The 16,194-nt window shown below is 41.1% G+C and overlaps 1 protein-coding gene across 1 annotated transcript; it reads left to right on the top strand.

The window, feature by feature from the left end:
• The first annotated feature begins 619 nt into the window (after positions 1-619).
• Positions 620-15,756, top strand: LOC140931082 (beta-galactosidase-like). Its single transcript, XM_073380824.1, has 11 exons — positions 620-859; positions 5,028-5,149; positions 5,630-5,658; positions 5,760-5,835; positions 8,280-8,374; positions 9,431-9,611; positions 10,504-10,728; positions 11,286-11,485; positions 12,067-12,267; positions 13,411-13,770; positions 15,184-15,756. Exons 1-11 carry the CDS (start codon positions 630-632, stop codon positions 15,412-15,414), a joined length of 1,950 nt encoding a protein of 649 aa, XP_073236925.1. The 5' UTR covers positions 620-629; the 3' UTR covers positions 15,415-15,756.
• Positions 15,757-16,194: the final 438 nt, after the last annotated feature.

Genomic DNA, 16,194 nt, shown 5'->3' with positions numbered 1-16,194 from the left:
AAACTTAATTTTCATTTATCATCACTCGTCTCCCGTAGAAATTACACTTGAAGGTTCTTGCAGATTCGCGTGCAAGGTCGCTAACGTTTTAAAACTTGCTTTTGGTGAAAGAAGAAAATGGGGGAGAAGTATGAAAAGTCGCGCGTAAACAGAAAACTTCTCCCGACCTTTACTCTTACGTGCGACCTTTCACACATGATGGCTTACTTGTTTACGCACGTAAAGCCAAATCAAAGTTTTACTTGACGTCCGTCTAAACATGAACGTACCGGACCGTAGCCTACTTTGACTGGTGCGACTGAGGATGCAGCTTGCTAACTCGGTCCCAGTCCCCAGCTGTGCTAGTCACAGTCGTGACATGTCAAACTGCCCTGTGATTGTCTACTTGCTTTAAAAAAAGCACAGAACTACTCGTTTCGCATTATAAGCTATTGTAGGAAGTAAGAAAATCTCTGCATGAGTTTCGTAGAGAAATTTGGGTATTTAGTTTCTGAGGTTAGGTAAACAACATGATCGATTTCCTGATCAATGGAATGATCGATAGGTCAGTTCTTTGATTGGTTGACTGATTGTTTGTTTGATTGTTATGCCCCCTGAGCAAACAAATTCCAGTACCAGTGATAGCAAAAATGGCCATCGGAGTCTACTTGCTTGTTTGCCTTACTTATGCTACATGTATCCTTTTCCATCAAACAGCAGCCAGATCCTTCATCGTGGACTACAAAAACAATGTCTTCCTCAAAGATGGCGAGCCATTTCGCTATATTTCTGGAAGTATTCACTATTTTAGGGTCCCTCGCGTTTTTTGGCGTGACAGGCTCGAGAAGATGAAAGCCGCAGGGTTAAATGCCATACAGACGTGAGTATTTTCCAACTCAAAAGTCCAATTTCAGGAATAACTTCAAATGTCAGTTTAGAGCGGTTTTCACTTGACTGTCGAAAGGGATTGGTTTTGGTTTTGGTTTTGGTTTTACTACGCCCTTTGGTTGGCTAGTGTATTTACTTTGGTTTTGGTTTTACGACAGTCAAGTGAAAACCGCTCTAATAATAATCATAATAATTTATGGTATCATGCATAACGCACCGCCAAAAAGGAGTTACATGCATGTTAATAATGGATCAAACAGCCACCAAGAACTAAAGGATTTCGTGTATACTCAACGATCCAAACCTTAATTAATTGATTAATTAAAGAATACAGTAGCCGTTTGCATCACATTACTTTACGAAATTCTCCCATGCAGTCGATGTCTCTATGGAGATATACCGTGGAACTCAATTTTAAGAGAGTTTTCTGCAGATGGCCGATTTTTTGTCTTTGGGGTCACTTTGTTGTAGATACGAGCGAGCGCCAAGGTCGCGTGGTCAGAAAAAAACCCCTCTGGATTAACCAAAGAAAATATTAGGACTTTATAGAGAAAGTCCAAGAAAGACACTAAACTAGTGGAAAAACCTCTTAAACGAATGAAACAATTATCCAGAATTTGTAAACCTTTCTCGAGCTTTACAAATTACAAGGCAAAAGTTGTTTCTCCGAACAGTCATTTTACTGAAAAAATATATTATAATATTTGCCCGATATTTCGTTTTGCAACTAGACTTGCTACAAGTCGACCTCTTTGCAAGATTTGACTACACAGCAAACAGAAAATGAAAATGATACACGATAGGCTAGTAAAAATATAAATGTCATTAAATTAAGTTTATCACGTCTATTTATATAACCACCGCTCTAATGTTTTGTCAGGTTGCAGACAAGACAGGGGCACCCAACGGCAATTTTCGGGAAAATATCTGTTCGGAAGACGATTTGAGATCTAGAATTTTCGGAGCATTTGTTGTCAAATTTCTTGCTTGCCTGCCTCTCCTAGGATTTTCGAACATCTACAAAATGGTATAATTACCCATTTTAAACGGATTTTGACCCTAAAAAAGGCCACCTAGAAGTTTCGGGAGCCTTTTCCTGCCTGAAATTTTCGAGAAGGTAAGTTTTTATCCCTATAATCTTCGGATCACTAGACCTTCAGCTAGGAAATCCGAACAGATGAAAAGTTTTTAGGGGATAAAAATATGCCCACATCTACCGTTTGAATACTAAAGTACGTTCAACAATGCTATGTTAAGTGGTTTTGAACTATATCCTCGTTGGGTGCCCCTGAAAAGAGATAAGATCTGGCGATACAGGAAATTGCGTCGAGATTGTTTATTCCAGGCAACAAACAATGAAAAACCTCTCCTCCTAAGGACATGGCAAATTATGGGTGGAAGTGATCATTGCTACTTTTTTGGATGCGGTAGCGACCGTAGATGTTCTCACAGCAAGCGATAACGATGAAAAACTTGTCAAAACTCAGGAAACTCGAACTGTACATTTTGCATGACTAAAATCGTTGTCTCGTTTTGAGAGAAAAAGCAATTTCGACCGCGATCACTCGTACTGGAAAATTGTGTTTTAATTTCCGTTTTGGAAACTCCATAAAAAAAATCTATAAAACAAGAAGGCGCTTACAGTGGCCTCCAGTCTCGCTTGCTTGGAGATTAGATCGAGAAATGAGGAGGCGAATAATTCTACACGAAACAGGATTTACTCGCTAAAGGTTTTTTACTCCCTACTTTATCGACGTTGACACTTTTTACTTGTTTCTAAATTGATTTAGTACTCATGTTAGCGACGACCGGAAATACGTTTGTGGTCGCAGACTACACGCGTGTATAAATACACGAAAATTTAAGGGCGTCGATTCCAGAGAAATTGCATCATTGCCAGAGATCAGAAAAGTGATTTACATGACACATCATTTCAATCGTCGCCGAAGATAAATCGCATGCTCAACACAACAGTCATTTGCATACAATGAAAGTTTACAAAACCCGACCATCGCAGTTTTGCTAATTAAGAGCACTTAGTATTAGTAGTGTTCACTTGTTCCAAAGTAATCGACGATTTCAAGCTATAAAATTCGTGGACCGACTACAGGCTATACGTGTGTAGTCGGAAAAGCTTTAAATGCTTTCTTCCCAAAACATGCGTGGCTTCGATCACGCAACGATTCTAAGTCCCAGTTTCCACGGACACTGCAAGGAACGCCTGGCACAATGACCCCCCCAATTAGGTGGGGGTGTGCGGCACGCTTCCTAAAACCCTTACCCTATTTCAGACCAAAATCTGTAATTTTCCCTACCCTATTTCAGACCTGATCAAAAATTTGATACCGTGTTTCAGACCTGAAGCCCTGGAGCCCTGTGCGTGACCGGAGCGCGTAACAAGCTGTTATGGCACGTACACGGTTGACGTAAACATTAAAAGAGAAATGGTGTTATCGCCAAATGATGAGGAAGCTTCTTCTAAAAAAACATACCCAATTCAAGGCAATTTCAGACCAAAATGGTCACAGTCTCGCTTGCGTGACTAATGATGTATGAAATATCAAATTGTTCGTTACAAGTATCTAGCATCACAAAAAAGGAAAAGAATGAGGCTGTTGAACAGGAGAGTTGAATTTACAACGATTTGCTTATTGTTTTTTATCCCATCATCGAAGTTCTGCTCATGAAGATTCTTCCTTTTTTCAACATCTGATATATTCACTTCTTTCAAAGTTATCAACGCTTTCAAACGGCAGAACTCGTGAAACGACCCATTCCGAAAACGCTCGACATCTTTTAGTGGGGGTCTACCACGAATGGTGTGTGGATTTGTAAGCGACATCACCGTATAATCCATTAATCTTTGCAAATTTTTCTTCTCAAAATATTACATTCTGGCTAGTGTACGTTGTTTTTCGAAACGTTCAGATGAGAGCATCGTGTCGTTTTTCATTCCCTGATTCTGCGCTACCATTCATGACCCGCAACACGTTTACAAAACTGTTCTTTCGGTCACGTTCAGCAGTGTTTAATTTTTCCCACGTGAAGTTCAGAACCAAATTCCCATAAGATCAAATTTAACTAGAAATACGTGTATCGCAGAACCTCGCGAAGCTCCGGGGGGGGGGAGGCCCATAAAATGTCAGGGATGGAAGGGGGAGAGAAATGGAGTAAATTGCATAGCTTGGGAGGGCGAGTTTCAACACTGGCTCTAATATTGGAAGGTGAGATGTGGTTAATCGCCCTTTGGTTGGAGTAAATTTCAACCCAGTGCTCTTTTAAAAAAAGATTTTCTGGGATTTAAATGGGGTTGTATTGTTAAGGAAGGGTAGCCAATGTTTCACAGGTCCCGTGTTCACCCCATTTGACCCTCCTACATGTGTAATTATACTTTTTGTTATGTCTGTTTTGCTCTCGCGATTTTATCGGCTTGCTATGTCATATAGCATGAAACGTAAACCTAGGCCTGTTTTGTTGAAAAAAGAAAAAGCGGGATTTGTTGCATGGAAGAAAAAATTTTGCCATAGCACTAAAACGTGATAAACATTTCGCGTTATTCCAGTCATCGCCGAAAATAAACCGCATGCTCATCACCAGACTCATTTGCATACAATAAAAGTCGTCACGATTCTTATCTCAGTTTCCACGGTCTCCGCTAGGAACGCGTGGCCTCCAACCTAGGTCCCACCGACAAAACAAGAGAAAAAAAGAAACGCCTGCATTTTTAGAGTCTCGCTCTGCTAAAGCAAGCTCGACTAATAACGGCTGTTGGTACCGACTGCTCCTTTACTGTAGTGGTTAAGTAAGAAACAAATTTTCAAAACGAGTTCGAGGATTCCTGGCTGTCTTTGGACTTTTTTTTTCTTTAAAAAAAATTGAAGATAAGGTCTCCTCAGTATGTAAGGTTGATGAGTTGTCCGACCTTCATCTAAGTTTTATCTTGTAGAATATAACATACGAAACCATGAAAGGGCTTCCATGGCCTTTCATTCTTCTTCCCAATACAATCCTATGGTGTAGTTCGAAACAACCCCGACAGTGTCATGATACACTTAAAAACTTTAATTCAAGTTTTCAAATGGAACCTCTGGCAATGGAATGGACTAGACCCAAATAACAGATAGTTAAAAGATCTTACTTCTGTGTTGTCTTTCTCACAGGTACATAGCATGGCAGGTCCACGAGAAAGTTGAAGGACAATATGACTTTGAGGGAGGAAACGATTTTGTTGACTTCACGCAGCTGGCAGGATCTTTGGGGTTGCTGGTGATTATAAGAGCGGGTAAGGTAAACGAAAATAGAGAATATTACATGGCCGCGCAGGGATACGAATTTTATCTTCGAGTGCTGAAAGTATCTCTCACGAGTGAGCGAAGCGAACAAGTGAGAGATACTTTCAGGACGATAAGATAAAATTCGCATCCCCAAGCGGCCACGTAATATTCTCTCTATATAAATGTTCATTGCTTTCATTAGCTTCTGTATCTTCCATTAAAAAAAGAAGTCTTATCAGAACCATGTGACGCTCTCTCGTCCAAATAGCGCCTGAGGGCACAAATTGTCCGGGCACTAGTGTTCAAGCATCAAGTGTATACTGACGTTATATAGCCATATGTGTTTTCTAATAGCCATGAATGTCTTCTTATAGCCGTGCGTCGTCACCGTGTGAGGTCTCTTATAGCCACGCGTGTTTTCTAATAGCTATGCGTGTCTTCTAATTGCCTTGCGTGTTATCTTACAACTATACGTGTTCTCTTTGCAGGCCCTTTTATCGCAGCTGAGCGAGATATGGTAGGCGTGTAACAAAAATAAATATATTTTTCAAACACTTTATTTGAACATTCAAACTTTACGCTTTACTTCTATTACGCAATTGCAACAATTATTTTCAGGGTGGATTTCCGCCTTGGTTATTGAAGGACTACACTGCTAACTACATGCCGCGATTCAGAACAATGAAAAACGCAGGTAAGGGGCCGCAAGTGCATTTATAATTGAATTTCATGAGTGTAATAAACTGTTTTGTTATATAGTTAGACATTTTTCCCAACAGCGAGCGCTCTCATTGGTTACTTCGAGATCACATAACATCTAACAATAAAACCGTTTCCCGCCCAAATCTCTGAACGACAAAATTGACCACTCCAGAAATACCATAACAAACCATAATGCTCTTTGTTTGTCACCCAAAAATTTTGCATTAGCATTGTGTTCAGATTCGGTTGGGAGTTAAAATGGCCCCAAGGGAAACTTAAAACAATGCTTATGCAAAATTTTGGGGTGACAAACAAAGAGCATTATGGTATGATATGGTATTTTCTAGAGTGGGCAATTACAAAATCTATGACGTCAGAGGGTAACAGTGCACTGTTACCCGCGAATATCGACGACCGCCGTTACAACGAGGTTTATTTAATATATTTAGCTTCAAAATTAGATTGGTCCCTCGGGAAACAGTAAATTTTGTTTCCCTCGGTTCCGCCTCGGGAAACATTGAGATTATAGTCTGTAAATTAGTTAGTTTGGTCGAGCGCTAGCTCGGACAACATGGATTCTTGCTCGTCAGTCACTTTGGTCTAGCATTGCCGTTCAGAGTTCTCCAATGGTGGGGAACCCGGTGTCCTCAAGCAAAGTGTGTATCGGGAAACAAAAGTCACTATTTCCCTCGAGACCTGCAGTCATTAGGTGTTTAATGTATATAGATTTAGCCAGGGCTAAAAGTGAAGCTCTCAATAATGTTTATAGTTTGCTCAACAAAATATAAAATCATGTTATGCTAAGCGGCGAAGGCAACGAGAACGGTGAAAAAACAACAATTGGTCTAATAAGCAAAAAAACAACTTTGCACGTGCAGCACACTGTTTTTGTACACTTCTTTGCCGTTTTTTTGCACGACTACAACTTGAAACTTCAAGAAACTTCTTAGTTAGACGTTTTATGAAGGATATGTCGTACGTGTTCTCGTTCACTTTTCTTTTTTTTTTCACTGCCGTTCATTTGCGCCTTAGTGGCCGCCAGCATTTCTTATTTTCTCACCGCCGCTACAAATTTTTCATGTTGGTTGTCCTTCCTCTCCTTTGTTTTTTATCTCTCGTTCTAGCTCTCTGTCGCTCTCCTTTTTCTGGTTGAGCGTCTCTGGCCTGTCTCTACTTTCTTTTTTCTCTGTCTTTCTCTTTCTCTATATTCCAAATTTGTGAACGTGACAATTAATCTAATACTTTACAAAACATTGATACAGAAGCAATTTCAGCTTTTCGTTTTCGTCTTTATTAACTCTTCAGTTGTCTCTGCTTCACAAGACGCGGGTGGCCTTGCGATTTCCCGCCAAATAAACACTAGTTGCATTGAGGGTTGCCATACCTGTTGATTGAGTTGTTTTACATTGATATGCCTATGGTGCGGACGGACGGACGGTCGGGCGTTCGGTCACGTGATTGCCAAAATTTCTCAGATGGGCAGATTACCACATTTTCTTAGGCATGGGGCTATGCTCGTGTGAGCTTCGCGCGTGCGTGGAGCTCCGCTAATAAATTCACAACACCCAACTTCCTGTGGTAAGATCAGTACCTTACACATGCGCACAGCCATATCACATATCACATGAGCTTTCCCACTTTGGGAACAGGAAGGAAACTGAGCCTTAACTAACTCTCGCCAAGACTTGTGGGACTGCTACTACTATTTTATTTTATTTTTTATTCTATTAGCTTCGCCAACATAATATAACCGGCGAAGGGGCTGCCAAGGACAGCTGTTTTTGATGGTTCACTTATGATGCACTGGTCATTCCGCGTTCATTTTAGACTGTAACCATTCATTTAAGAGGCTTAATTAAATTGTAAATGCCTTGTAAGGTTGAAGTAGACTTAGATACGCTAGCTAGTTTACAGGCACTTTACATAAATCATTTGAGTTAAGTAACACGAAAATGTAATATAAAAGGATTCAAACCCTCCAAAAGGTAGGAGGCAACCAGCAACCTATACACAAACATCATGACCGGATTTGAACTCGGGACGACCGAGGAACAAATGGAGCTAGTGGTCAGAGCGGGACTGGAAATCAGGACCGCTGGATTGCAAGTCACTTGCTGACCAATCGGCCAGGATGGTTTATAGCTGTATCAGAACAAATGAAATCCTGTATTTCAATTATCTATATTAGATTTTTTTTTGAGACCATCATAGTTGAAGAAGCCGGAGTTATCAAAGAAGTCTTAAGAGTAGGGTCGAACGAAGTGCTGGAGAAATCTCTGATTTCAAATGTTTATTTTTCAAAGTGTTTTTCTCCATTCTCCTTCCTCCTTGTTCTGACAACTACACAACAGGTGTCGTTATTTTCAAATCACTTAATATAGCTGGAATGCATACCCTTCCAATAACATAATCTTTTTCATTGTTATAACATCATAGCTTATATCGCTGCAGTGGACAGATGGATGGGAGTGCTCCTTCCAAAAATAAAGCCTTTGATCTATTCTAATGGAGGACCCGTTATTACAGTTCAGGTGAGAATCAACTACTGGATACATTATGATTTAAAGGTTACCTACCTACCTGCCTACCTACCTAAGGCTATCTACTACTATATTACCTTGCGTAGCAGGCGCGTTAGAAGTGATGTGGACGCAAGAAAGAACGGGACCGCGGAGGGGCACACCCCTAAGACAAGCGCTTGGAAGCAATATGTCTCCGTGGCGTGCCCCGTTCTTTCTCGTACCCATATTTCTTTCAAGCGCCTGTTACGAAGGCTACTCTGGGTGAACATATATTTCTTCCTTGGTTAGTTACCGTGATTGTTTCGTCATTGCTTTCAGAGGAAAGAATTAGGGAAAGCTGCTGCCCAAGATATGTGTGTTGTTTTGTGTGTGTATGATGTGATGTCGTGGATTAGAGGCCAACAAGACGCGCCCTTTTTACATTTTAAGGGCGCCATTGGCAGCCGCTATCAGTCCATTTATGAGTTTACTGTAACCGATCCATGCCCCATGATATGAATGATGCGTTATGCGTGATGCGTGATGCGTTATGCTTGAAAGGTAGACCACACCATTGGGGAAACTTTCCTGCTCTTTTTGAACAGTAGTGTGGGTTCTTTTACGTCCCCTTCGATTTCACTAATAACAAAAGGATAAAGGAGACCAACCTTAACGTCACCGCCTAATGACGCGATCATCTGAACTGAGACAAGGTCTCAAATCACCGTCACCAGCATTTTTTTTTACACTCTGATTTTTGTCCGGCCGGGATTTGAACCTACGACCTCCCGATCGGCTTGACCGGAGCTCTCCCAACTGAGCTAACCTGGCGGCGGTTAGCCTCGGTATGATCCTAGCCTTGGCTCTAAAAAAATCAAAGACAAACCCTAACAAGAGAACAACACAATGCCTCTTCCTGGATCAGTTCTTTCTTAAAGCAAGAGAAAAAACCCTCTGAAAGAGGTTGCGTAAAGAGACTAAACACAAAAGGCAGAATAGCAAAATCTGTGGCAACCAAAATCTTCAAGGAATTTGACTTTGAAAATTGTTATATCTCAGTTACCAATCCTTGTTTTTTGTCTTTAGGTAGAAAATGAGTATGGTAACGTGGAGCAGTGTGATCATCAGTACATGGCTCACTTGAAAGATCTCTTTTTAAAATATCTTGGGAACGATGTCGTTCTCTTTACAAACAATGCTTGTAAAGACAGTGCTTTCGAGTGCGGAACCCTGCAGGGGATGTTGTCAACAGTGGACGGCGGCGGAGGTAAAATATCCATAAAACGTTCTCCCAAACAAAGTATTTTTTTTCCTTTCGCAGTGATACAGCTGGTTCGTACTAAACCCCTTTCCGGGTTTTCGGTTCATTTTATCACCCAATCTCTCCTGCGCAGTCTGTGGAGACGGGGTAGCCGCACCCTTAACGCATTTAACTTCGCATGCGTAGGCCCATGTTTTAGCCTGCCTTAGAGTCGATTCCTTAGGCAAGAAACTTTACTGTAGTTTGCCAGGTGTATAAATGGATACCCGAAACATACTACTAGGGTAACCCTCAATAGACTACCATCACATCAAGGGAAGATAGTATTCGCGGTTTTTGGAATTTCAGTGCGATTATCCCAACTCGCTCACTTTCTCAAACCACTAAACATCCTGCAGCTGCATACTGCTAGAACTGGAATGTCGACTGACATGTGCTTACGTGATGATAGAAGTTAGGTTGTACCCAGACGTTGTTTTATTTTTCTTTTCGTTATTTCGGAAAACATCGGCGAGCGCTCTAGCGAAGCGAGCGAGCGAGAGCGAGCGCGGAGCACGAGAAAGAAAAAATATTTTTTCAGGCAGAGGCACCTAAGGCTGCTCGGTAGAAAAAAATCCGACTACTCCCAAATCGAGGATATCCTCGTATAACAACTGTAGATATTCCCCGTAAGACGGCGTCTATTTCATATTTGAAGCTGTTATTTCAGGTTTGATACTAGACAACATCCCGTAGTCACTGCAATCCCACCCACTTTTTTCACTCGCGTTAATCGTTTTATGTCCTTGCTTGAGTGCAAAGCTTTAAAAGTTATGTTCTCTTACCACTAGTCAGAAAATTTAACAGGATGCTGGTAAACTCTGAAACTGTCTAAATAATTCCTTTATTATTATTTTAGGAGAAAAGACAGTGGAGAAATGCTTGAAAACCCAGCGTTCGTTTAAACCTATGGGCCCCCTGGTTGACTCTGAATTTTACCCAGGCTGGATCGACCACTGGGGTATGAAATTCGAGCACCGAGACGCCGAGGTTATCGCCAACGATCTCGATATTTGGCTGAGAGCCAACTACTCCGTAAATGTCTACGTGTTTCATGGCGGGACGAACTTTGGATTCATGAGTGGTAATCTGTTCAAATATCAAATCCCTCTATAAGCACAATAAACAGTGTGTTTTTTGATGGCTTTAATTATCTAAATACTGTGAAACCTCCCCTTAGGCAAATGGGGCTGGCCCCTTACAGGTCGACTGAATGTCTTGTGTAAGCGTGGAGTTATTCCAGGTTTTGTCAAGTCGGCACTACCATAAGCTTTCTACGACGAGGTCCATTCAGAGAGCTTCGGTTGTAGTTGCTCTGTGTTATTTAATTTTGTCCAAAATTTAGAACCACATTGTACAACCCCGTTGGCACATCATATAAAAAAGGCTTGTAAAATGGAAAAGTTGACAAAATTTTGCCATGACAAGGTAAAAAAAAGACTTTAAAATACTTCCCATTTACAACACCAAAGAAATCTAGCCAATAGCGACGTACTCGTGACTTGGGTTTTTGGTATTGAGCCTTGTGATTGGCTAAAAGCTATCCCACCAATCAGAAGTTAATCTAAAACAATTACATGTAATTACTTTTATTCAAATGTATAATCGTGATGATTTCAGTGCAGAAACTGTCTTTGTCAGGTGCTAATTTCAACCCTGGCAACGGCTATGAGCCTCAGATAACCAGCTACGACTATGACGCCCCTATCAGTGAATCAGGAGAGCTTACAAAGAAGTACTTTGCTATGAGGGAAGTGATATTAAAACATCGGGGTCTACCTCCTCTACCTGTTCCTTTATCCACACCGAAACAAAGCTATGGAAACATCTACATGACCAAGGTAAAGACTTTAATCTTTTCTTCAAGTGGGACAAAACAGATTGTATAGTTTGAAAAACAAATGGTACCAAATTAAAGTAGTACCGATGAGGTTTGGATTAAAGGGTCACTCACACATTAGTAAATTCTAAATTCTTCGAGGCAAAGAAACTCGTCTTCTGTTCACTCTGTTATCAGGGACAAAAGAAAAAGGACTGAAATACAATAATTAATTCTACATACCGTAAACCTCCGCCTACGAGCCTGGGGCTTACATATTTTCGTCAGGAAGCTATATAGCAGTGACGATCAAAATACTTTTTGAATTTACTGGCTTTTTTAAGCTTCAAAACGTTGTACAATATTGAACTCATTTCAATGCAAGCTACAGGGGGTCCTGCATCCGGGGACTTAAAACTTGATGAATTTTTTGGTTTACAGGTAGATGGGCCTATAACTGGTGGGGAGGGTGGGCTCATGATTTGAGGGGTTATAAGGGGAAGATTACGGTTTTATGAGTAAACTGTATTCTTTTCGCATTGTGAACGTATTCGTCTCTTTGGGCTTATTTCCTGGTAACAAGTCCGCCTGATATTTTCCCAGGTGGCCTACTTATTAGATGTTATCCACAGTCTTTCTCCTTTTGGACCAATCAAAACCGTTCTTCCTAAGACCATGGAAAGTGTTAGACAAAACTACGGCTTCCTACTTTACCGCACCCAGATTCCCCAAAAGTTTGCAAATACAAATGTAGAACTGGAAATTCTCGGACTACGAGATCGCGGAATTATTCTGGTTGGCCAGGTAAGGGAGCTATTTTTGTTTACGATTTGTGAGAGCTTGAAAGAGCTCTCACATCAACCTCGTACAATGGGTAGGAGAGAGCCCTAAGAACGAGGTTGCTCTCACATCGCCATTTTGGAAACAAGAGGGAAACTGGGCCGAGTTAACTGACTTTCGAAAAGACTTCTGGGATTGTTATAAGGCCAAGGAAAAATTTCGTCCATTTCTGAGTTACCCAGAGCTTCTGTTTCAAAGCGAGGCTAAGTGCGAGGCCGTTGGTATGAAAATGATGTTTTTAATTCTTATGCAAATGAGACTCATTTTCACAAGAAAGGTTTTGCATCTAGCCTCGTTTTGAAAGGGAGTTTTGAGAACTCGAAAATGGCCTGTTGGCCAATAGGAGCCAACAGCTGAACGATCAGAACGATCCCGGAAACAATTGCGCAACGCATTTCGGCTCCAGTTCTCCTCTCGTTTCTAAACTGTCGTTCACTGCAAAACAATATAATATGAACGTGAAATTATCAAATTTAGGTTTTTGAGACAAACATCAATCCACCAGGAACATTAATTTAGATTTCTCCACCCACAAAACTGCAATGGGATAAGACTCACATAACTAAAGTTTGAAGATGGAATTAAGGCACAGGCGGCAGCGAGATTGTAACAAAAAATAAAATGATAGTCAGTTTCTTTCACTGAATTCGTTTTCATTGTTTACTTTGAATGTTTATCTCGGTAAGGAAGAGAAAAAGAGGAAACAAAAGGTGACGAGAAAACGACAGTTTATAGGTGGTTTCGTTTTGTGGTTTACAGCTTTAATACGCCACAGCGGTGTGAAATAGGTTCAAGCAGCAAGCTAAGAGCTGTAGAATATCCTCTTTACCTATTTTTGTCTGAAAAAGAGAGGAATTAGATATCCTTTTAATATTTAGAAGATCTGCGCAAGCTTTACGGACGAAATTATTATCTTTAGAGACCGTTTTGCTTTGTAGTACGTTAGCAAGTGAAACAAAAAATAGTTTTTTAACTGGGTAACAGTGGGTTGGGTAACAGTGATCGGGAACCTCCATATTTATCCTTCGAAGGAGGTCATTAAAGGAGACGTGCAAGTTTGCAGAGGATTTCATTTATTTCTTTTAATGTTTTTGCCTTTACACATAGGAGCGCAAGGCTACTTTGAGTCGTGCAAGCTTCAATAGAACGTCCTTCAACCTAGCAGACAATCTAACACTGAACATCCTGGTAGAGAATCAAGGACATATCACAGGAGGCTCAGACATGCAGGATCCCAAAGGAATCCTTGGAAATGTGACCATAAACAAGGAAATTCTTGTCGACTGGGAAATGTATACATTGGACCTACATAGTTCTCAAGGGTGGAGTGAGGCTTTTAAGAACGATAACACAGGGACAGCAAGTGACCTTCTGTCCGACGTACCCACGTTTTATCATGGCTTTTTCAATATATCCTCCGATGGTAACCCAGGAGATACTTTTCTGAAGTTTCAAAATTGGCATAAGGTAATATACGCTGGTATGCTTCTTGATTATATTTTCTTCTATGCGCTCGAGCAGAGGAGACTTGTTTCCATGGTGATCGACTAATGACCTTAACTTGAAGGCGCGCATCCACAAGTGCATCCACACTGGTTTCCAACTTTTTATATTTTAATAAAAAAAACTTTCCAAGTTGACGTTTCCCACGATATGCATGATTATTAAAGAATATTTTGTGGTACAGGTCTGTTATGTGCAGAGTGACGTGCCTTATTTACATTTTTGAGTATTAAGCAAACTCCAGAGACACTCGTGTGATAAAGTTTGCCTTGCAGTTATTTACAAATGCGTATACTACCGTGTACCACATAAAATACAGTTGGGGAATCAGCACCTCCAGCAAGAAATTTAATTCTAGCTTTCAAAAACACTGCGCAAACAGATATAGTAAGTGGGTCGCTTCCAGTTTTGGCCACAAACTCGGTTCCCAATTTAGACGCTTCCGTGCCTCTAAAAATTATAATACAATGAATATACAGTGTGTAGCCCGCTTGTTCCTTCGCGTGCCTTATGTCGGATCTTTGCTTAAAGAACCAGGCATACACAGTATGTAGCGAGCTTGTTCGTTCACGTGGCTTATGTCGGATCTTTGCTTATAGAACGAGGCATACACTGTGTGTAGTGCGCTTGTTCGTTCACGTGGCTTATGTCGGATCTTTGCTTATAGAACGAGGCATACACAGTGTGTAGCGCGCTTGTTCCTTCGCGTGGCTTATGTCGGATCTTTGCTTATAGAACGAGGCATACACACAGTGTAGCGCGCTTGTTTCTTCGCGTGGCTTATATCGGATCTTTGCTTATAGAACGAGGCACACACTGTGTGTAGCGCGCTTGTTCCTTCGCGTGGCTTATGTCGGATCTTTGCTTATAGAACGAGGCATAAATAGTGTGTTAAGCGCTTGTTCCTTCGCGTGGGTAATGTCCGATCTTTGTTTAAAGAACAATGAATATGACTAATGAGATGCATTTTCCACTCGACAACTCTGTCTGTCGGGTCGAGACAACTTGTCCACTTGTACGACTCGACAACTTAGTTGCCTTTCCTAGTAAACTAATGAGATGCATTTTCCACTCGACAACTCCGACTGTCGAGTTGAGACAACTTGTCCGCTCGTACAAGTTGTGAAAAGTATTTTTCCACTCGTGTCATGTCGACAGTATTGGACATGACTGGGATCCGCGCCTAACTTGACAGACTCAGTTGATATGATTAGCTGCTATTTTGGTGCCCCATGAGACAATACTCAATACTCAGTATTTTTTATTAAGAATTAGACATTTTCATGATTGATATCGACACAGATAACATCTCAGCGAACCACAATTGCCCAGGTCAACATTCTAAACTGGGTCACTTCTGATATTTTGTCATTTTAGGGTCAGCTGTATGTCAATGGCTTTAATCTGGGTCGTTACTGGCCCGTGAAGGGTCCTCAACAGACACTTTACGTTCCTGGCTCACTGTTGTCTGCTGGAAAGCCAAATGAAGTGATTCTCTTGGAGCTGGACAACGCACCCTGTACAGTGCCTGAGAGCTGTTTTGTACAAAGCGTCTCGACGCCCATCCTGGACGGACCCGTGGATGGAAGCCCTCCTAAGCAGGCGTGAATTTGACGGCGATTTTTCCACTGCAAATTGGAAGCCATAACAATATTATTATTAATAGTAATAACGATAATAATTATTATAAGAAGAAGAAGAAGAAGAAGAATAGTAATTGCGATGATGATGATGATGATGATGATGATGACGACGATACCTTAATTATAGTCTCAATTTAGGTTACAAGTGGTTTGCTAATCAGAGATTCGTCACGGAAATTTAGTAAGCCTATTTGATTTTTTATAGCTGGTAAATGTCATTTACCTTTTACAAAAATAAAGTTTCGTTTTTGTCGTTCTTCTTGTATCAAAAACATCTCGAATAAACAGGTTGCTCTCCAAGACAGAAGGCCAGGTTGCAGAGAATTTCTAATGCTAAATTACGTCCCAAAATCCCCCCTCACCTAAACAACTAAGACGCCCATCTGCGTCTATTCTTCTTCTGTAAAATTTGCGGCCTGAAATCGCGTTTTTTAAGTAGGGGTAAAAAAAGTTGCACTTTGCCCTTTGCAAGACAGCATGTACTTTCGCCCCAGTGGAGGGAATAACCGGCGGCGACTGTAGAAGTTAACAGCGTCAACTCGAGTGAGTATAAAGGCTCAGCCCATCTCTCCCGGGCCGGTGGAGCCTAGCATTCATATGACAATCCCACTGTGAGCTCTTAAAAAACCGCGCAGAGTCCCCAACCCCCCACCCCCCTCCCCCAACCCACGGACAACCCAAAAAGAATATATTTTCTTGCACGAAGCTAAATCCATGTAACGTCTGTTTTGCCTCAAAACAGAGC

This window comes from Porites lutea, chromosome 3, assembly GCF_958299795.1.
Source record: "Porites lutea chromosome 3, jaPorLute2.1, whole genome shotgun sequence".
Classification (NCBI taxonomy): Eukaryota; Metazoa; Cnidaria; class Anthozoa; order Scleractinia; family Poritidae; genus Porites; species Porites lutea.
The sequence above is the reverse complement of the archived record's forward strand: the minus strand, read 5'-3'. Positions and strand labels throughout refer to the sequence as shown.

Excerpts from the sequence above, each read along its gene's own strand:
- LOC140931082 (XM_073380824.1), top strand. The coding sequence starts at position 630 with ATGGCCATCGGAGTCTACTTGCTTGTTTGCCTTACTTATGCTACATGT. Across the intron at positions 5,150-5,629 it reads GCTGGTGATTATAAGAGCGG|GCCCTTTTATCGCAGCTGAG; the intron begins GTAAGGTAAACG and ends TTCTCTTTGCAG. Across the intron at positions 10,729-11,285 it reads GAACTTTGGATTCATGAGTG|GTGCTAATTTCAACCCTGGC; the intron begins GTAATCTGTTCA and ends TGTCTTTGTCAG.